The sequence below is a fragment of the Balaenoptera physalus genome (genome assembly GCF_965194825.1).
Source record: "Balaenoptera physalus genome assembly, chromosome: 1".
In the NCBI taxonomy this organism is placed as follows: domain Eukaryota; kingdom Metazoa; phylum Chordata; class Mammalia; order Artiodactyla; family Balaenopteridae; genus Balaenoptera; species Balaenoptera physalus.
In genome coordinates this window covers 180,148,521-180,171,769 of record NC_138882.1, presented here as the reverse complement: position 1 = coordinate 180,171,769, position 23,249 = coordinate 180,148,521, and the positions used below count along the sequence as shown (strand labels likewise).

The 23,249-nt window shown below is 37.5% G+C and overlaps 1 protein-coding gene across 24 annotated transcripts in view; it reads right to left on the bottom strand.

Moving 5' to 3' along the window:
- EIF4G3 (eukaryotic translation initiation factor 4 gamma 3) overlaps nt 1-23,249 on the bottom strand; it is a 367,587-nt gene that overhangs the window by 154,653 nt on the left and 189,685 nt on the right. For 13 of the 24 annotated variants that reach the window (XM_082448378.1, XM_082448362.1, XM_082448379.1 and 10 more), the window contains 4 exons: nt 17,172-17,351; nt 16,285-16,399; nt 8,813-8,910; nt 6,114-6,236 (listed from right to left, as the gene is read on the bottom strand). In XM_082448378.1, the coding sequence (XP_082304504.1) occupies nt 6,114-6,236; nt 8,813-8,910; nt 16,285-16,399; nt 17,172-17,351 (516 nt within the window). Of the gene's footprint in view, nt 1-6,113; nt 6,237-8,812; nt 8,911-16,284; nt 16,400-17,171; nt 17,352-18,273; nt 18,295-23,249 lie in introns of all 24 variants that reach the window. The other 11 variants (XM_082448361.1, XM_082448380.1, XM_082448372.1 and 8 more) reach the window with 1 other exon arrangement.

The following is a 23,249-nucleotide window of genomic DNA, read 5'->3' as shown; positions in this document are numbered from 1 at the left end:
CGTGCTACAACTACTGAGCCCACGTGCCACAACTACTGAAGCCCGCGTGGCTAGAGCCCGTGCTCTGCAACAAGAGAAGCCACAGCAATGAGAAGCCCACACACCGCAACGAAGAGTAGCCCCTGCTCAACGCAACTAAAGAAAGACCATGCAAAGAAACGAAGACCCAACACAGCCAAAAATAAATAAATAAATAAAATTTTTAAATAAATAAATAAATAAATAAATAAAAAGAATAGAGAGGCAAGCGGAAGCAAGGAGATGAGTAAGAAAGTTATTGTTGTTTAGAGGAGATCCAAGTGGTTTAGAGAATAACAGTAGCAGTGGAGATGGTGGAAATGAGCCAGCTAGGACTTGCTGATATAATGGTTGTGGAATATGGAATAAAGATTTTTGTTTTTAATTAAAAAAAAATTTTTGGCTGCGTTGGGTCTTCGTTGCTGCGCGCGGGCTTTCTCTAGTTGTGGCAAGCAGGGGCTACTCTTCATCGTGGTGCGCAGACTTCTCACTTGGGTGGCATCTCTTGTTGCGGAGCACAGGCTCTAGGCACGTGGGCTTTAGTAGTTGCAGCACACGGGCTCGGTAGTTGTGGCTCGTGGGCTCTAGACCGCAGGCTTGGTAGTTGTGGCGCATGGGCTTGGTTGCTCCACGGCATGTGGGATCTTCCCGGACCAGGTTTCAAACTCGTGTCCCCTGCGTTAGCAGGGGGATTCTTAACCACTGCGCCACCCGTGAAGTCTCAGAACAAAGATGTAAAGACAACTTCTAGGCTTATTGTCTGAGCAACTAGGGCAGACTATGGTATAATTTACTGATAACACAAAAACAACCAGGGGAGCACACCAAACACCTGAGGAAACATTAACCAAGGATTCACAAACTCAAATGCTCTTATAAACTAATGGGTGACCTAAATATGTGACTCAAAAGGGTGTAAAATAATAATAGAACAATGTAACAAACTAAAGAATGTATGCCCAGGTTAAAGACGTTCAGATTGACGGAAACTTTTTTTCTTTAAACACTAACCTGATAAAACAACATACATCTGCAATAAAGAGAACCTCTTCCCTGAAGACAAGGAAAGACTTACAAGGTGTCAGGAATGCTGAGGGAAACTCAGACACTCAGTGTAAAAGCTGTCCTGAGGCTTAACTAGAGGACTTAAAATGATTTTAAGGTTCCAATGGGGGTAAGAGGGCTAAACAACAACAACTTTAAAAACCAAGTTTTTAAACCACACCGCAACGAAGAGTAGCCCCTGCTCGCCGCAACGAGAGGCCCGCGTGCAGCAACGAGGACCCAACACAGCCAAAATTAAATAAATAAATTTAAAAAGAAATAATTTTTTAACTACACAAATCAATAAATAAAAATTAAACGAGATGCCATTTTTAAATCTATCAAATAAGCCATAATGTAAGGAAAGGGGTATTCTCTCATATTGCTATTGGGAGATTAACTGGTACATTTCTGGAGGCTAGGTAACAAATGGCCAGATGGTTTCCAGGTACCAAGTTTGTAAGAAGCTCTTCAAAAGACTGAATAACCTGTTAACTTTGGTAATTTTCCCAAAAGACAGGAGAGGCTGTATCTTCCCTAATATGTGCCAGCAATCAATTATCTTTCACCCGCCCCTATACTCTGTGGCATAGGACTCTACCCCAAGTTATATCCATGCTTCATTATAAGAGTAATTCTTAAAACAGAAGAACAAGAGGGAGTAGGGAGAGGAAGGAAAATATATAGTTCTATTTAAAATTTTAAGTGATTTTAATTCACCACCCCTTTGGAAGTAGACAATTCTGGAAGCCTTGCCTATACAGTCATCCCTCAGTATCCATGGGGGATTGAGTCTAGGACAGCCTGTGGATACCAAAATCCTCAGGTGCTCAAGTCCCTTATATGAAAAGGTACAGTATTTGCATTTAACCTCCTAGGTACTTTAAATCATTTCTATATTACTTATAATACCTAATACAACGTAAATGCTCCGTAAATACTTGCCAGTGCATGGTAAATTCAAGTTTTGCTTTTTAGAACTTTCTGTAATTTTTTTTCTGAATATTTTTGATCCCTGGCTATTTGAATTAGCAAATGAAGAACCTGTGGATAGGGAGGGCTGACTGTACAACACCATACACTTATTTTTACCCTGCAGGGTCCAAAATGACTTTCAGGAAGCTGGCACATTTCTTAATATGAAAACGTTCCTTGTGCCTCACTGCTATCAACAACAGAGATATAGCTCAGAGACTTTGATGCTGAGGGAAAGTAACAAAAATGTTCCCTTCTTTCCAACTTAAATATTTAAGGACTAAAAGGGAACTCTGAGATTACTTCGTATAATCCCTCATTTTACATATCAAAAAATAGGGGTTTCAATGGCTTAACATTCTGACCCAAGGTCATAAATCTAAGTGACAGAGTGGAGACCGACCAGCATCAAGTACTCTAGTATTCTGTCCATTCATGCACCTCTGTCTGTGTACTATGATCATCTGAATGGGCACATATATTACACATATTTCTGTAGCTTTAATACATCTGAGATATAAAATCTCAAGGAGTTATTCCACAGATCATTTTAAAACTTAGGAAGCAGGACAATTTTAAATTCAATCTACTCTTCAGGACAAAAACAGAAGTAGCAAAAACCTGTTTCTCCTCTCCATTCTCCTCCTCCAATGCAGTTTCTCTCAATTAACTCTTCTTAGCTTGCTTGCTTGCTAAAATCATTCATTATCCCCCTTTTCAAACATCCCATGTACACTCCATGTTATGTTTTACTATAAATCCCAGTATCTAAGTTTGAAGAATCACCTCTGATTCTTCCCTCTCTCTAACTCCTAGGGGAACCATGCAATGTGTTTACCTGGACAGTACTGGTTTATGCCTGTTGTCCCAGCAAAATGATTAATAGCATCCCCATTCATTTCTAAAACCGCCCCAGTTTAGATGGTAAATCATAGGGTTACCCTTTTTATAATCCTTACTTAGTAACCAATTGCTGAATATTTCTCTCACTGGCTTCCTCTCCTTCAACTGACTTCCCAATCTATCGCTAGAAATGATAACAGTCTCCCTTCACTCAATTTCCCATCACCATGTGCCTTTTTGCACATGCTGCCATTCTGCCTGGAACACCCTTCTCTCTCTTTCCATTTCTGTGAATCCAATCTGGGAACTCAGACCAAGTGGCATCTCTGCTGTGAAGCCTTCAAGACTCCTCCAGTCATTCTCTGTGCCTTCTGAAATAACAATAATTGTAATACTAATAACAGATAACATTTGTTGAATGCTCATTATGTCCCAAGCTTAAGCAATTTTAAGTATTTATTTAATACTTATAATAACTCTATATGATATTTATTTCCCTCGTTTTTTAAAATGTGGAAGCTAAAGTTCTAGAAGATAAGTAATTTGGCTAAAGTTACAAAATTCAGTTGTGGAACCAGGACTTGAAACCAAGTATATCTGATTCCAAGCCAAAGCTTTAAACCTCTCCCCTGTACTATCTCACCTGTACCAAGTACCATTAATAGGTTTCTGTGATCCAACACATTTGAGCCTGTGCTGTAAATATGACCCACTTGGTTGCCTCTGTGCTTTAATAATTCTCAGTATACATTTCACAGGAGGATCGGTCATATATTAGTAAGTATCCTCTGTCTCCCTTGAAGAGACTGGGATGAGCTCAATGATAGGGAAGGGGCTTTGCTATTCATAGCACATGCAATTGTGACTCAAAGCAGGTACTCCGTAAGGCCAAAAGCAATACAGTATTTACTATTCAGTCATAAATTCTGAAAAGGGTTGTCTCATCTGCAGTCTTACTTACTAAGACTGTGGTCTAGGATCTATTTAGAATTAGGCCAAGGCTACAAACTAGCAGTTTTTAGGCTAAACCTAAAGGATCTTATTTGGCTGGCATAGTGCTATTTATTAGTAGAATTAGTTGCCAATAAAAACTTGCAGATTGATTTCTAGCTTCTTCTGAAACACTGGGTCAACATTTTTAAATGCCATAATAATTAGGCATGAATGACTGCTTCCCTTAACCAGGGATATCCTCTCCTACTCTATGTGCACCACTCTCCATGAATTTCTAGAAAATGAAGCCAAGTGTCGGTTGCCATCATCACACTTGTGCTGCTGTTGTTCTTAAGAGGAAAATGAAATATTTCTAGTACATATGTCTGTTAAAAGGCTATTTATTCATTCCATGAATTTCATGCATTTGGAGTGACAAGAGATCGGTAAGTGTGGATTTAAATGCAAACTACCTAATAAAATAAACTGATGCTTCAAGACAACATTACACCTCAAAAAGAACTACCAACATTATAATTGACTGATGACCTTTACCAAATAAAAATGTACATTTAATGGGCTTTATGATTACCCAAACACATACATTTGTATTCAGGCCTGGGATCCCTGGGGAAAGATAAAGAGCAAAAGGATTCCTGTGACTAAGGACAGAGAGATAGCCAGAAGAGGGTAGGATCAAGTTTGTTAAGATTAAAGAAAAACCAACCCACAGGGAATTAAAATGCAAAAAGATATACTAATATATATTCAAGTTGAGAATTTAAACACAAATCAACAAAAGGTTGTCGACTACATAGTTGGACAGTAACAATATTTTAATTAATGTGGGAAAATACAGACCAAAATTGAACTGCCCCGATCAACTAATCCTAAATTCTTGCTATAGTATGTTCCCACCTAACAGAGCACATAAGTGGATAACTTAAATGTGTATATGGTGCTTGTCCCATGCTTACGTCCAGGGACAAGATTAAGTATAAGCCCTGTTCAATCATTCCAGATTTGGAATATCCCTGGGGAAATAATAGGGAATGGTGAAAAGTTCTATTAACAATCATTAATATAACCTTACAATTCATATATCTAGATGGTTACATATTATACTTAGCTAGACGATGGAAGACTGAGATAAAAGTCAGCCAGAGAGTATCATCGTTTCCAAGTGAAACACATCATTATACAGAGTCCCAAGTTTTAGGCCGACTCAAAATTCACAGATTTTCCAGGGGCTCTAAACTTAGACATCTGTTTGCGAGCTCAGTTTTTAAAGAACTTTTTTTTAACCTATACAGTACTACTAAAATCAAGTCAATAGTCTGTCATTCTGAAATGCCTTATATTTGACCATCCATATCACTTGTTTGTAAACTGGGCTCTGAGAAGTACCTCACCATCCTGCCACAAGAGGGGGAAGCAAGCAGATCCCTAGACCTTAACAACTTCGGTTATGTCTGTTTTATATGCTGAGCATTCCCTTTAGATATTTTGAAGATTTGAAATCACTCTTCTCCTCTGAATGGTTTAGCAGAATTTAAAGTAACCCAATGATGAAATCAAAATTCTGTCAAACTTTGGGGGGGGGGGTGTCCATTTTCTATTATAGTTTGCTAAACCTCAGCTTCTCCTAGAAAGCCTTGATGTCTAAAAGCAAGAAAGTGAACTCTTAGAAGATCATGATAACCACATTCTGCAACAGAAACAAAAAGGTGTTTGACAGAACTTGTTAATAACCTTTGTAAATAATTAAAGAAGACACCCTCCACTCAAGAAGCTCATTTATGTAGTACTAAAAAGTAAGAGGTATACCTATAATCCATTTAAATATGCTCTGAATAACACAGGCAATCATCTCAAACAACACAGTTCAATAAAAATGTTTAAATTCTCAATTTTAATGTTTATATTATCACAGAGTGTAGCATTTAATTCCTAAGACTCCATATTGAAAATATAAAATACTCATTTAATGATGAGGTTTCCATAGGAACGCAGCTCCTTTTGGTACCATGCAATAATAGTTCATTAGGAAGAGTGGCAGCAGCTATGCTCTGAATGTGAAGACAATACAGAGAAATATTACCAATAAAAAGTTGGAAGTTATAACAGTTTACAAAGAGAAACAACATGTCTGTTTAAATATCATTTAGATATTCGAGGCTATGAGACAACTGACGGAAAAGAAAAGTACAGTCAAGTGGCTATAGAAGAAAGAAGAGTTCAGTAGAGGTTAGTGAACAAAAAATACACACCATCATCCATCATGGCACATTCTGTCTTACCTGAGGAGGAGTAGGTGTGGATGTGGGTCTCCCTATGGGTGGAGTAGGATTTCTGCTGCCACCTCCAGACATAATCTCCTCTGTTATGTCTTTACCTCCCTGGTTTGGATCTCGAATTCTTATCTATAAGGTTACAAATAAGATGGCATATTTATAGATGGGTGTCTATGTAGTAGATTTATAGGCATCTGATGTATAAAGATGCAAACTGGGAAACCTGTCAAACATCAAAGTTGACAATCACCACATTTGACTTGATTTCAATCACAGAACCAGAGAGGGTCATTCAAAAGAATTTAGGCCATTAGCTCTAACTTGAATTAATTAGCACAACAAGCTAAAATGAAACCTAGTTGGATACATTTCTAGGTCAAAAAGGCAAAGTATTAACACTTGTCTTTTAAGCAATGCCAAATTGACTGATTTTATTTATAATGCTTAACATAAGACGAGATTCATAAAAGAGTTTTAAAATATGGAAGTTACTATCTAAAGTTTTAAAGCCCTTAAATGGTTCTCTAACAAAATGTAAAATATCCATATCCTAGGACTCAGAAATAGGGATTTATGTTGCAGATAACCTTGTATATGTATGTAAAGATGCTCACTGCAATACTGTTTTTTTTTCCCAGCAAAGACATACAAAGATCCTAAAGACTGATCAAGAACATAGTAATTAAAACTTTTTGCTACAATATGTGGAACCTAGAAAAATGGTACAGATGAACCGGTTTGCAGGGCAGAAATAGAGACACAGATGTAGAGAACAAACATATGGACACCAAGGGGGGAAAGTGGCGAGGGGTGGTGGTGGTATGATGAACTGCGAGATTGGGATTGACATATATACACTAATACGTATAAAATGGATAACTAATAAGAACCTGCTGTATAAAAAATAAAAAAAAAATTTATGCTACATCCTTATAATTAAATACCAAACAGCCAGTAGAAAAAATGAGATTGATCTACATGTACTAATATGGAATGACTGTCAAGATGTATTGGTAAATGAAAAGATGCAAGATACAGAACAATGTGTATGGTCTTCTTTTAACTTTTTTGAAGGCTACCTATGCATAGACATCAGTGGAGATGGTGCTATAATGGAGATGGAGTACCTGGGTCTAGGCCTTCCATCCTGGGACAGTGCTGAAAGCCCCCCCTGCTTGTCATTAAATCCAGAGCTTATCAAGCTAGCCTTGGCTTCTTGAAAATGTCAAAGAATTCACTAATAAGACCATCTGTATCTGGAAGCTTTCCTGGGAGTAGGTCTTTATTAAGATTTCTACTATCAGCTATTTTTTCAGGTATAGAATCTTATTCCTGCTATAGTTTTTTGGGTTTTTAAAAATTAATTAATTAATTTATTAATTTATTTATTTATTTTTGGTTGCACTGGGTCTTCGTTGCTGTGCATGGGCTCTTCTCTAGTTGCAGTGAGCGGGGACTACTCTTCATTGCAGTGCGTGGGCTTCTCGTTGCAGTAGCTTCTCTTGTTGTGGAGCACGGGCTCTAGGTGCACAGGCTTCAGTAGTTGTGGCACACAGGCTCAGTAGTTGTGGTGCACAGGCTTAGTTGCTCTGCAGCATGTGGAATCTTCCCGAACCAGGGCTCAAACCCGTGTCTCCTGTACTGGCAGGCGGATTCTTAACCACTGCGACACCAGGGAAGTCCCCTACTACAGTTTTATGTACTGTTTTACAATTCATTTATTCTACTTTCTTCTTCAGTAACATCTATTAATACTGTCTTCCATTTTCATTATTTTCTTTACTAATTTTTCTGCATTCTGAGAGTGTTCTTCAAGTCCAACATCTACCATGCTGTGTCAACATTTCCACAGCAGTTTCTCAACTGTAGTGTCATGATACATTGGCGTGTCATGTTTATTATGATGTGTGCACAAATAATTTGTCTCTGATAAAAAAGAACCAAAGTTCTGAACCTCATTAATTATTATTAAATGAGAGTACTTGCAAGAGTATTGCTATGATGTCACTCCCACCTATTTTATCTGTGTGAATGTGGGAATCTCTTATAAACATCATTCATTTCGTGTGTTCTGATGGATAAAAGATTGCAAGCCACTCTTCTACAAAATATTCTGCAGTGCATATTTCATATTACTGTACTCTAATTCTCTTGGGCCTGCCTGACTAGATAGAGGCAAAGCCTCTGTAATTTATTTAAAACAATTACAATACATTTTCTAAATTCTGCTTTCTGTTTCTTAAAATAAATATATTCTATAGGAAATATTTTTCTTGCTGTCCTTAATACCATGCCCATCTTCTCTTGTGCTATTTTTCCCCTGTCAATTCATAGTTGAATATAGAGCTGACTAGGACTAGAGTTAAAGGACAATAAGGATGTGAGAACCGAGCTCAAATTCCTCCCACTTAGTGAGACTTTAGAAGATTAAACCTTCCTGTTCTGGAGCTGGATGGCATGTTGTCATTTAGCATAGCTAGCTCAGTGCATGTTGAAAATTGATATTAAGCAAAGGGTACTTGTAACGTCTAGTTATAAGCCCATACAAATCCTCCAGGTCTAGTGGTGAGGATATAAGGGAGAAATAAAAATTGGCAGTCATTTGGGAACTGAGGTGAATAATTATTACAGCTGTGGGTAAACTTATTTGATAAGTAAATGGACATTCAATTTTAAAGTGAGAAAACTTAATGAAGATCTCTTACTGTTTTTTTCTCTCTCTTGGCTGGAGGGGGCTGCTGCTGCGTAGGCACTATGATAGGTGCTGACTGATACACTGGCTGACTTGGGTAAAAAGGCGCTCCTAAAGAATTAGAAAAGAATGAAAAAAAGCATTCAGTTATTTTGTCAACCACTATAAGACTAGTAATGGCACTGTAAATCTAGACAATTAGTTTAAAAAAAAAGTAACAGACAAAAAATAAGCATTCTTCTTGCTCAGCTCTTTCCACCAGCTCCCCTCCAGCTACTGAAGTGGTCAAGGAATGATTCCCAAACAGTCATAAGCATCTATCTTTTCTTCAGCATCCACTATAAAAACAACTAAATAAGCAACTCCTGCAGACTGCCACGAGCGTTACTGCTTAAAAAAAAATCTATCCTGGGGGCCCACTGCCTCCAACCGTGATTCTCAAACAAAGGTTTGTGTGGATATGTCTTGTGTGTGGGTTTGGTCAGGGGCAGGAGAATATATCTCATCATCTTGGGGGTTGGGGTGGTCTAATTCTTCTCCTTACTTATGGAGAACCACTCCCACAGGGAGCTACCATTTAGGTTTGGCGAATGTCCTACTGTTGGGGCTGATAACAAGCAGCCTAAAGATGAAGTCCAGCCACTAGGAATCCAGGTTCCAAACTACATTTTCTACCATCCTCAAACTCCACACCTCTGCTCTAAGGGATAACGTATTCCTATCCCTTGAGTAGACCAATCTCTTCAACATTGTTCATGCCTTTGACTATACTGCCCTTCTGCCTGAAATTAACTTCTTCTACCTACCCACCTCAATGAATCCTTTTTAACTTTCAAAACTTTGACTATTATTATAATTACTATTAAACCAGAGTGCTTATAGCAGAGGTGGTAAGAAGGGGTCAGATACTGGATATTTTTGAAAGTAGAACCTCCAGACTTGCTAATGGATTGGATGTGGGTGTGAGAGAAACAAGTGTCCAGGAAAATTCTTAAGGTCTGTCTGAGCAAGTGGAAGGATGGAGGTACTATTTACTGCGCTATTTATTTATTTACTGAGATGAGGAAGAGTACAATTTAGGGCAGAAAAATCAAGAGCTCAATTTTGGACATGTAAAGTTTTGACATGCTTATTAGACTTTCAAACAGAGATATCAAGTAGGCCAAAAGAGACACAAGTCTGGAGTCGGAGAATAGGTATCCATTTTGGAATTAGACTAGATGGACAGTATTTAAACCATGAGACTGGGTAACTCAGGAAATGAGTACAAACAGAAAAGAAGCCCAAGGACTAAACTTTGAAGCACTCTATGCTGTTTATTTATTTATTTTTTAAAATAGTGACCTTTTTTTGGCGGCGCTGCACTGCTTGCAGGATCTTAGTTCCCTGACCAGGGACTCAAATCTGGGCCCACAGCAGTGAAAGCACGGAGTCCTAACCACTGGATCACCATGGAACTCCCAAGGCACTCTATGTTGTTTAGAGGTCACAGATATGAAGAAAACCCAGCAAAGGAGATGAATGGTCCAAGAATGGGCAGAGTGCTTAACTATGTCAAATGGTACTGGGAGGTCAATTAAGATTTAGCAAAGTAGAATTCACTGGTGACCTTGACAAAAGTTGTTTGGGGTGGGAGTGGAGGTGTGCATCCTCATCTGTCTTCAGAAAATGAAGACAGTGAGTACAGACAGCTCTTTTTCTTAAAAGTCTTAAAGGAAGCAGAAAAATGGGCTATAGGTGGACAAAAATATGAAGTTAAAAAAAAAACTTTTTTTTTTTAAAAGATGGGAATGAAACAATATACCTGTATGCTGATAAAACTAATCCAGCAGAGGGAGAAAAAAAATGATAATGTAGGAAAGAGAGAAGAGAACTGCTAGAGTAACAGCCTTAAATGGGTACATATATAGGATGGGTGCACAAGTGATGACTGGCCTTTAGTGGGAGAGATGGATAGCAGTCAGAGTAACAAGAAGGAAAGAAATGTGTATGAAGATAGTTAATACTGATAAAATCCTTGGTACTTTAGTAAAAAGTCAAATAATGTAGGCTCCATTATCACTGTCATCATTGACATCTTCACCATCCCCACCATCTTCATAATAATAATCCTCAAGTGGAAATTTCTCGGAAGCACTATGATTTGCAGTATCAGAACTCTGCAGGTATCAATCAGGTTTCGAGAATCAGATTTGGAAAAGAACTAAACAGGGTTGATGTAAACAGCATGACTAGGATTTGAATAAATTCAAAGACAAAAACACATTAGCTATCCTCTAGTAAGTGAGCAAAGTATTATCAAAGCAGAGCTCAAATAAGCAATTCTATACTACCATATTACGTCACTAGCTCCAAAACTCACAAAACAAAACAATCCCCTAAAATTGGTTTCAAATGCTGTTACACAAGCAATACAATTGGTTCACCTTGCCTTATTTTTTAAGCTAAGTGAAATAAGATCCAAAAGGTAAAACATCCCTTAAAAAAAAAAAATCAGATTCTTCTAATGAATCAGTTCTGAATCAACATGATTGGGGCAGAGGCTGATGTATAATATATGCACAATAAATACCAGCTGAATAAACCTGGCAGAATAGGATAATCTCAATATAGTGGGGAGTTAAACACTAAATTAGTAAAACATTTAGTCGACTATGGACCCCAGCAGAGCAGGCCTTCTGCCCTACCAAACAATGGTTTTTTAAAAATAATCTAATCCAACTTCTTACATAGGCAGGGACATTTAAAACATTTATTTTATTCTATTAAAAATGTGAATCACTTTTGCATACCATTTATCAGGCAAGTTACTTAATGTCTCTGGAACTCTTATTCATGGAATGAGGTAGGTTTGTCTAGATCAGGAGGCCCAAATTCAGCTTAATACCATTTATTTTGTAAATAAAGTATTATGGGAAGACACCCACAAATAACACTTTATCTACTCTCTATGGCTGGTTTCCCACTACTATGGCAGAGCTGAATGGTTTGGGTTAAAGGTGGGTGTGGGGATGGGATTCTAGTTCCGCAAAGCCTGAGATATTTACTATATATGGTCCTTTATAGAAAAAGTTTGCTGACTCTTATTCTATATCAGTGGTTCTCCTAACCCCAGTCTATATAAAAGGTGCCAATGATATATGGCAAAATATATACAATAATAACCATGAAATACACACATACACACACAACTACAGGCTTGCCAACTTGACATTTTTGGAAAGGACTGTTCCTTTTTTGAAATTATTTCAGTCTTACTCTTTTGTTGTTAAAACAGCCTTCCTATAGGAAATGATACAATAAGTAGCAGTCTGCTTTAAAAGTCTTATTGGCAAAATTTTAAATATAATAGTCATGTATGTTTCTTCCTTTATTTTACTTTACTTTATATTTCACTTGCCCAGGATACTGAAAGATCTGGGAACAACTGGTCTAGTCAATATTTAGATTTCATCTCATTGGCAAAACCCCAAGCACAAACATCACACAAATTCCTTAAAGGCAGGGAGAATACCTCAACATCTACATTCCACAGAATACTTAGCACAAATGTCTTTCACATTGCAGGTCTTCCAAAACCTTTCAAAACCTTCAATTTTCCATAGAAACAAAGATAAATATAGTGGTTAAATATGCAGGCTGGCACATAAAAATCAATTTATCTCATAATATACCCATAATAATAATGTATTGCCGCTCTGCGAAAACACAATCAAACTGAATTTGAGGTGCCAAAAAAGTTTCATACCTACACACACTACGGGGAACAATGACTCCCTCAGCTCTTACAAGCTGAACAAGGTGCCCAAGCCCCCACAGAGACTCAGGAAAAGAGTGGAAAGAAGATGACAGAAGGAAAGGGAAATGACATGACAGAGTGAGAAAAAAGGAGAGTATACTGGTTTGAAGTAAGAGAGAACGGGGCCATCTACCACTGTAAATTCTCAATCTTTTTTTTCTTCCTCAACATCACTGCCACCATCAACCACATCCCTTTGCTCCCAAAACTATGTTTTTCATCTTGGGCGATCACCCTCTAGGGTTGGCCTGGAAACAATTTCAGTCTCCATGAGGTATTTCTGATATAACATCAAAATATTTAAGAAACACTGACAAGAGAAAAACTGAAAAGCGACACTGAGAAAATACTATTCATTAGTTATTTTTCCTCAACACTGTAGAAACACTGCAAAAATTATACAGAATTCTATGATCTTTGTTACTGAAATTCAATGTAGTTAGGAATATTTTTTGAGAACCACTGTTCAAGGCTTAAACCAAGCAGGGGAGTAAACTGTTAGTATGCAGGAGTTAAGTGCAAAGTTAAGGATGAAGAACTAAGAACTCTGGGGGGAAAAAAGCCCACCCAACTCACAAACTCCAGCAGTAGAGCAAGAAGGAACAAGTCTTGGATTCATTCCTTGCCAGTTCAGATAAAGGAAGGGCCTCTGCCCTAGAAGAAAGGACTCCTGCTTTGGAACACAGAACTAGGAGCCCATCCCCACACCCACCTTTAACCCAACCCAAGATCAGGACAGGTGAAGAGGTGAAGAGGAAAGGGGAGGCATCAGGATCAGAGGGGAATTAAGAAATGGAAGTGAAAAGGTAAGAGAAGGGGAGATTCCAAGAAAAGGCAATAGAAAGTGAATGATTATGGCTTCTAGACCATAAGACCAAGGCAATATAGCTGGAGGATCTATAATTGACGGGAACTATTAGATTACAACTTTTGATTCTGATAAAAACATACTAACTAGTGACAGGCTTTAAAACTAAAACACCTGCCCAAATAACAAAAAGAACCTAAACTTCTATCAGCAGAGAACTAGATTATGATTTATTCTTAAAATGGAATACTATGTAGCTTGAAATTCTATAGGCAATGAAATGGAAAGATGTCCATGAATATGTCGTGAGATGGGGAAAAAAAACAGGAAGTTTTAGAACATTAAAAATAGTATGTCCCCATTTGCATTAAAAATTATTTAAATATGAATGAAAAAAATATGTTTCAATCTGTTAAATCATTATTTCTTTAGGGAGTAAGGAGGGACAAAAATTGGTTATTTCAACTTTTTATGCCCTACATTATTTGTATTTTTCATCAACTTGGTTATTTTCATAATGAAAAACTATCTTAAGATCGTCTTTCTAATCTTAAGGAAACTAGGAAAACAGTGTTTTAATCTAGGTGATGAACTACCTACTCAATGTCTATTGGATCTATGTAAGAATTTCCTGGGGAAGAAAGAATATCTATCACAAGGAACAGACATCAACAATATCTGAGACACAACTGCACCTCAGTCTATTGCTTTTTTGTAAAAATAAATAAATATGGCTTATATATAATAGAAATAAATAAAACCAAAATGTTATAATACTGTACATCCACATCATCAAAATATCTCTACTAGTAAACTCATTTATATTGTTTCCATATATACTGCAGCAGTAGTTTCAAGAGCAAGAAAGAGGGCTGGCACAGACTTATAATAATGATGATATTTTCTGAGTCAAAAAATCATTTATGTGATCTGTAAATAAACAGTAGACTAAAATCAGTGAGAAACCTTTCAAAATAATTTTGTAAATTCGAAGCTACAATTGCATTCCCTTTGCAACATGGATTTGAAAGAGAAATATTGTTAATTTCAGCATGTTTACTCTGACAGATAATCTCATCTTAAAGTTTTTCTATTCAATAAATTCTAGATAACAACAACAGCCAATTTTACACCTCAAAATAATTTTAATTGGATTTAAAATTTCAGAGCAAGTACCAATACAAAGGCACTAGACTTGTGTGAAAACTGTGCCTTAAAGCTAAGTTCAAGGGGTGCACAAGTACCTCAACAGTACTGGCAATATTCTATGTTAAAGCTGGGTAACGTGCATATATTATTTTCCTTTTAAACATATGTGTAAACATGTATTATTCTGAAAATATCAAGTATTTCTTAGTAAAAATACCACTTAATAAAGCCATGTTAAATAAACATATATATTTGAGACATTTAATGAAGTTTTAAAGTATATCATTTTGAAGCAGCAGTTTCACAAGTAACAGAAAGGTTTTCCTTTTCTAAAAGAAGTAAAGCTAGGTAACACTTGGTTGCTTTGCCTATTTCACCTCAAAACCTAAAGGAAACCTTCCTGGGTTATTCTAATACCCATCAATTATTCTATAAAGGTTTTTAACTGAGCCACTAATCCCAATGTTAGGAAATCAGTTAGTGGGTACATATTTATCTAGGGTGGGTTACCATCTTAAAAGAACAAGTTAAAATTTTAATATGTCCTTGCTGTAATGGAAAAGAGCAATGCTTACTGAATTTTTTTTTAAATAATTATTTTTTTAATTAATTAACTAATTAATATTTTTGCTGGGTCTTCCCTGCTGCGCACGGGCTTTCTCTAGTTGTGGCGAGCAGGGGCTACTCTTCGTTGCAGTGCCTGGGCTTCTTATTGCGGTGGCTTCTCTTGTTGCGGAGCACAGGCTCTAGGTGCACGGGCTTCAGTAGTTGTGGCACGTGGACTCAGTAGTTGTGGCACACGGGCTCTAGAGCGCAGGCTCAGTACTTGTGGCGCACGGGAGTAGTTGCTCCGACACATGTGGGATCTTCCCGGACCAGGGCTTGAACCCATGTCCCCTGCACTGGCAGGTGGATTCTTAACACTGCGCCACCAGGGGAGTCCCCTTACTGAATGTCAAAGTTTAACTTTTCTAGTATTTGCTGATTTTATCACTTATAATTCGTCTTCTAAGGAAAAAAAACAAGTGTGGTATGTTGTAGAAATTTACTGAATAACATAAGTAATTTTCATTACTCCTTAGTTTAGTATCGGTTCACACACCAAGTATAAGCTTGGTGCTTGCTTCTCTACATTAAAAATACTTGTAATTTTTCAAGGCATTTCCATTTAACTAATCCTTAAAACCTCCCCATGACACAGATCTTACCAAAGTTTTGCAGAAAAGGACTCACAGGTATACTGAGTTAAATTCAGTCATCCCATGTGTATTCTCTAAGTGCCTGCCAGTCACTGTTCTTCAGGTGCTAGGGATATAGCAGTAAACAAAACAAATAAAATTCCCTGCCTTCGTGGATATTACATTCTAGTGAGAAAACATTAACAAATGTTTTGGTAAATGGTGGTAAATGCTTAGAAAAAAAGAAATCATGTAAGGGAGATAAGGTATATTTATGCATTCAGCAAAAATCCAGCAACAATCTAGGTAATCATGAGCCAGCAGCAGACATCACACTCTTGAGACATGGGCTCTTTGCAACAGAATTACCAGCTCCTTCAGAAGGTGTCATTAACTAAATACAAAAAAAGCTTTCAGGTCAGAACTGTTTGCAACATTTTATTTAAAAATCTTTCACACCACCAAACCTCACTACCTAAACTGACCTGCCAAACAACAAAATGAAATAAGCACAACAAACTAGCAGAAATTGCCTAATTTTTCATACTTACCATAAGCACTGGGGAAGTCCCCAGGTCCCGGTCCAGGATAAAAAGGACCTGGCCCTGGCGGCTGAACCGGATACTGCTGTGGGGGCCCAACATACGGAGGACCACTATGACGGTACTGCAAGAGAGGGGTTACAGACATTTAGGAAGTAACATGAAGGTAGCTTACTATGGAAAAATAAAGGTGTGTGTGTGTGTGTGTGTGTGTATGTGTGTGTAAGAGAATCATTTAAAGGAGGCAAAGCCACTTTGTTAAACACATTCAAAACACCTGCTTGCCATTAAGATGCAATGAGTAGATAAACAACAAGGATTTACTGTATAGCACAGGGAACTATATTCAGTATCTTGTAATAACCTATAATGGAAAAGAATTGAAAAAAATGAATATACATATGTATAACCAAATCACTTTGCTGCACACCTCAAACTAACACAATATTGTATATCAAATATACTTCAATTAAAAAAAAAGATGTAATGAGGATGTAAAAAAGGTGTGCCTTAAGCCATACAGCAAATCAGGGCACAGGCAGACATCAGCTCATTGTAAAATTATTTCAGGCTGACAGCTTTCAATGACACTGAATGGTATTACTGGAACAGGTAGTTATGAACTCTATTTTAGAGCAGCTGGTTGTGGGTAAGGGATTGGGGGAAAGCTAGGATATAAAAACAATTTCTCTATCATCTTAGAAAATTTTAAGAGATGAAATATCTCCTTATGATATTATGAAAAATGACAAAATGGCTTAGACTTATATCCAACAAAGAAGTTCACACGTCACTAAAAACCAAAGCTACCAGCCACCCTCCCTGTTCCCTCTGATGAGAATCTGAGTTAATGCCCACTCTGCTGATGGACCACACGGATCTGAGAGATACTTTACCTGTGGTATACAGTACTGAGGACCCTGGGGCACCGGGTATGGCATGGGCAGGTGGTTAACCATCATGATGTGCTGATTGGCCTGATACACTGCAGTGGGTGTCTGTGCACCAGGACGAATGGAAGGACTGCTGTTCGGGATGGTAGCTCTAGGAGGCTGTATTTGAGGCCTCTGGAAAAACTGAGGAGGGGAGAAAAAAATATATATATATATTTTTTTACAAAGGGCAGTATGTAAATTTTACTATCTTGAGCTTTCTCCTTTTTCCACTTATAAAAATCTTATCAACTTGAGTTAGAAATACAACATACATAAAAAGAGACTTAATTGCCTATATCTGGGTTCACAAAAAGCATTCCACACGAGGCACAGCCACACCGATTCACGCTTTGATCAATACTGTCACTCATTTGAAAACAGTAGGGCAGCCTCACTTTTAAAATGAAATCTCAGATAATTTAAACTAAAAATTCCATACCATAAATTATTAATTTTAAAATGTGTGGTAAAATATAACAAAAGGGGTAGTTGGTATCTCTCTAAAAGTTGTTCTGTTGTATAAAAGCATTGCTTCTTTCATAAAGAGTAGATAGCTCATTATCAACTTATTAAAAATTAAAGTAGTCCCCTAAAAAACTACCATTCAAGTCATTTATAAAGTATTTAGAATAACAATAAATCTTTCTGGACATTAAAATTTTCATCTCAGTTTATCAAGGTCAAATTAAACTAAAACCATCTGTAGGGTTGTCACATGCTAATTGTCACATGACAGGAAAAGCCTTCATTTTGCAAATAGTGGCAATCTCATACTAAACTGAACCCAATTTTGCTTTCTCAAATAGTTTGCAATAAAAGCGGAAAATCTAGACAGGCTTGAGAATGGTCTGGAAGGAGCACATCTCAAATCTTTCAAATGGTAACCAGTACTTGTGGTTGTTTATGGTTTTCACTGCAGGCTTAAAAGCCTTGAAACAATATACCAATAGTAAATTCCCACCGTGAATGCGTGTATTCATCAGCAGACAATCAATCTCCCTCTAATAATAATAATAAGAGAATAGAGAAATAAAGAGGCCATGCAGAACCAGTAGTTTGTTACCTGGATGGGTCTGAATCCTCCCTTCAATTATGAAGCAAGAAAGCAGCAGGAAACAGAAAGAAAGCCAATGGAAAAGCATATAGATCAGTAGGAAGGGGTAGCACATAGCATGCAGCTCAACAAAAATTTCTTTCTATTTAGTAATAATAGGAGAAGAAAGAAGATTAGAAAATCAGAATGACAATTCTCTACTTGAGAATTCAAGGGCACATGGAATTGAAGAATCGAATGACATTTAATCGAAAGTAAATAAATCCAGTGGCAAAAATATTCTAATAGTAGCCAAAAGTATTAACAGCTTGAAAGGAAATGTATGCTTAGTGGACAAGTACCATTGGAACTACTGATTCCTACTCTTGGCTCTCCCCCATGACATGACTCAGCATTAGTTATTTAGCATCTCTGTGATCTGCTCTCCATCTTCAATGGAGATGAGAGTTAACAGTAGAAGTGCCATTTGTTACTTTTAAGTTTGCAAAAGTCCTAAGAAATACCTAAACCTTTCAACTTTTACCAGGCTCCACATGACAGAAACTTGCTCTTTTCAATTAACCAGGTACATAAGAGGCCACTTACAGCTTTAAAATGGGGAAATATAGTAATACTCTAAAAATGCTGTCTAGCTCCAAAATCTCTTGAGTTGTCTCACAATTCCAGACATGAGTGTTGCTATTGGTCCAAATAACTGCAAGTTTGACCTTTGGGCCCACTCAGGTCTTATCATGTCCTACTCTTCAGCATCAAGCTACCCACAGGTGGTAGGAAGTAACTTGTCATCTTGTGCTGAATTGGAAGAATTGGGATCCAGTGCCCAAGGCTCATCCCCATTCAGCCCTCATACCCCAGGGGAAAGAAAGCCCTAAAGAGAATAAGTCACAGAAAAGCAACAGACAGTAAGGTATAGCAGGAGAATGAAGTGAATGGGGAAACCAGATGGGGGAAACTACAGAGAGTAGTTGGTGAAGATGAAAAGAAAATACAAGAGGCAAGGGTGATAGCACAGGAACCTGGGCTGGGTCACAATGACAGCAATAGTCTTCAAGTTATCTCCACTGACACAGTTTTGGTGACAGATAACAAGAATTTCTGTCAGTTGCAACCAAGAACACTGGACTAGTAAACTTTCCAGGCTAGACTTCACTTCTAATTACATAGCAGACAGAATCTATTATTCATCAATGTGAGCTGTGAATACATTTCAGGAATGAACCTAACCATTTTTATAACTCGGTGTATATATCACAGGAGCCACAAAACTGTTACGGACTCAAGGAAAGGAGGGTCATTCATCTGGCTCAACTTATTGAGCACTACTAGATGTTAGACACAGTGAATAAAAAGATTAATTCTGTAAGAACCTTTTCCATGAACTCTAGAGGGCAGGCAAGACAAGGAGAGTATCAAACGGATACAGGTGATGATCCACTGTGGTTATATTATCAACAAATTTTGTCAGAGTACTTATTGCCTGAAGACACATGGTGTTACGGGGAGGTGAGGGGGAGAGAGAGAGAGGAAACTAGTCCATTAACTTATGCAGAACAAGAAAAATAGACATGGGTAAAGTTTTCCCATAAATACGTCTCTCACCACTATTTTCCACCTGTTCTGCTGGAATTTTTAACCAGCCTGTCTAGAATAACTGAGATTACATTTTATTCAAGGAGATTTCTGAATAGGATAAGACTGTTTACTTAAGCTGCTTTGAAAGAGAAACAAACAAATGTTTCTAATGATACTCTTAATATCAACATACAGCCGAGCCAGTAAAACACAAAATTTGTGGTTATGTGGACATACCATATTTTTTTTTTATAAACTAAGATTTCAGCTTTGAAGCTAAGTAGAAACTTGCATTAAACAGGAACACTAAATAACAACATGAAGATTCATACAGCACTTTAAGCTACCAGGTACCACTCTAAACACTTCACATATATCAATATATTAAGTTATCCTCACAACAAACCTCTAAGGCAGGTACTATTTTTAACACCACCATTAGATATATGGGGAAATTGAGGGACAGGGAGATTAAGTAACTTGCTAAAGGTCTGCCATGTGTAATTTAAACACATTCAGGTTCTGGGCCTGTACTTTTAACTGTTACACACTCTAACTCTCATGAAATGGAACACCCTCATAATTTCAAACAAGTGACATCAGTCAGAAGAAATCTTTTCCTTTCAAAGGCTGAAGGGATATGGCAGGACGTTTATCAAACTACACTGATGGGTAGCAGATCCCTCAATCGTAATTGATTTCTGGTAAGAAAAACACTCCATCAGTCACCTCATGAAATTCATGTTTATCATTCAGGAAAACAAATTTCTCCTACCTACAAGATTCTAATTCTCTATCTCCCTTAGAGTAACTGAAACTTGTTCATATGCTTTTTTATCCTTGGTACATTTAACAGGCCTACTTTTACTCAACTTCACTGCACTAAGATTTTTACTATGACAGGCTATTTGGAGCTTGTCTTTCCCTTTATAAAGTACACCATTTCTCCCTCTCTCTCTCTCTCTCTTTCTCTCTCACTCTCACTCACACAAACACACACACACACGAGGTTCTAATATCTCCAGGACTAGAAAAGGTATAATGGTTGGACATGCAAAGAAATAAAAAGAAACGGATCCTCTTTTTTGTACTCCCTCCTAACCATTCAATTGTAAATATAGAATTAGATTTAATAGTTGGTAGGCATGGCAGCAAACCACAGCTTATTGAAAAGAGTGTGTGGATGTGAACAGGCTTTCCCAAACTGCTTCAATGCTTCTGAATTCTTTTTCCTCTCCACTGAGTGCTGAAGAATCATTAAAAGAATCAAACTATCCTGTTTTGGAAGGACAGTACAGGCCATTTAGTCTAACCATATACCTAAAGTTTGAATCTCTTATATGACATGCCTTTGAGGTTATGAGACTTTAGCAACTCAGGACACAGTTCCATTTCATTGTTAAATGGAGTTCTGACACTGCAAGAGTCTCTCCTTCTACTGGCTCCAAATCTATCCCTCTGTACCATCTACCCTCTGGTCTGACATCGATCCCCAAAAAAATCACATCAAAGTCAAATCCTTCCTCTCCAGGAGTGACAAACCTCTGAGTTATCTGAAGACTGCCACCACTGCCAACTTACACATCACCATTTTTTGTTCCAAGCCAATCACCACCCTCCACCCCATCTCCCTCCAACCAAGATTTTTAAATTCCCTAACCAGCTAACTCTTTTTTCTCAATCTTCTCCCACTGTTCAAAGTTCTCAAAGTAGAGAGCCAAACCTAAACATCCAGGTCTGCCCAGACCATACCAGGCCCTCACTCAATAAATATCTGTTGCTGAATAAAGGAACACTATATCTCTTTTATTCTGGCCAACTCTGTTTCCATTAATGAACAAGAATCACAGGATCACAGGAGCTCTTTTGTCAACCACATTTTACTACCAATTAGTACTGAGTTACAATCATCTAAAATTCTTTAATATTCTTTATATATAACCTGGCAATAAGTCATGCTCTTCACTTCTGTGTGTACTCTTATAGTTGTGTTTTGAAGTTCATATAGGAATCTAGTATTTTATTCCTTTGAAAATTTGTCTGGCTAATTTCAACCCATCATTTCAGATTACACAGATTTTTTTTTTTTTGGGATTCTAAATATATCATGCAATATCAAAACTACATGACCATCACCAAATTTGACAGGCATGGCATTAATCCAAGTCACTGATAAAAAATGCTGAAACGGGACAGGTAAGGAGAAAAGAACCTTGTACAACGTAAGTATCATCTCCAAACCTGATTTCAATCTGTTTAGTCTTTTATCTTTCAATGGTCCACTAGTATGCCAGGAAAACAGCAGAGGAAGATGACAGCCCTCGTTTGACGTGGTACTTTGGGTAGCTCCAAAGGGCTAGGATACATTTAAAACAGAGGGTGAATTTATAGGGTACTTAAGATTGCTGACCTTCACAGAAACACTCTAGAAGCAAGAAGGAAAAAGTTACCTCTTGGAAAATCCTTCTAAAGACGTAGTAATTATAGCTTTACCAAAGTTTCCTGGCCAATAACAATGGTAATAAATGCTTTTTGAAGATACTGTTAAATTTTTTTTTTTTTTTTTTTTTTGGCCATGCTGTGCAGCTTGCAGGATCTTAGTTCCCCAACCAGGGATTGAATCCAGGCCCTGGCAGTGAAAGCACCTAGTCCTAACCACTGGACCACCAGGGAATTACCCAGATGCTATTAATTAGAATATATCATTTTCTCATGACTTTGCTCTCTCGAATCATCAAAAGACAAAAATATCTCTAAAAAACTATATAATAACCAGAAATTCTTTGAAAAACACCTATTCATTTTCAGTAACCAGGAAAAATCTTATTCAATCACATTAGTTCTTCCTATGTCAAAAACCACTGAGTACTTATTAATTTGCAAAGCAATAAAAACCATATCAAAAATATGTTTCTGAAATCCCTAGCTTTTTGCATATATAGTTCAACCTACTGGAGGGGTAAACAGTAAGGATCTCAATTAAGAATTTGTTAGGTTGGGACTTCCCTGGTGGCACAGTGGTTAAGAATCCGCCTGCTAATGCAGGGGACACGAGTTCGAGACCTGGTCTGGGAAGATCCCACATGCCGCAGACCAACTGAGCCCGTGTGCCACAACTACTGAAGCCCACACTCCTAGAGCCTGTGCTCTGCAACAAGAGAAGCCACTGCAATAAGAAGCCCGCACACCGCAACGAGTAGCTCCCGCTCGCCACAACTAGAGAAAGCCTGCACACAGCAGCTAGAGAAGACCCAACGCAGCCAAAAATAAATAAATTAATTAAAAAAAATTTTTAGGTTAATATCTCTTTTAAAAAATTAAGTACTTAAGAAAAATGTTAGTGCTATGATTTTCTGACAAGTTAGAAAGGGACAAGTAGTAAAGAGTCCATATAATGGGATATCATTCAAGTA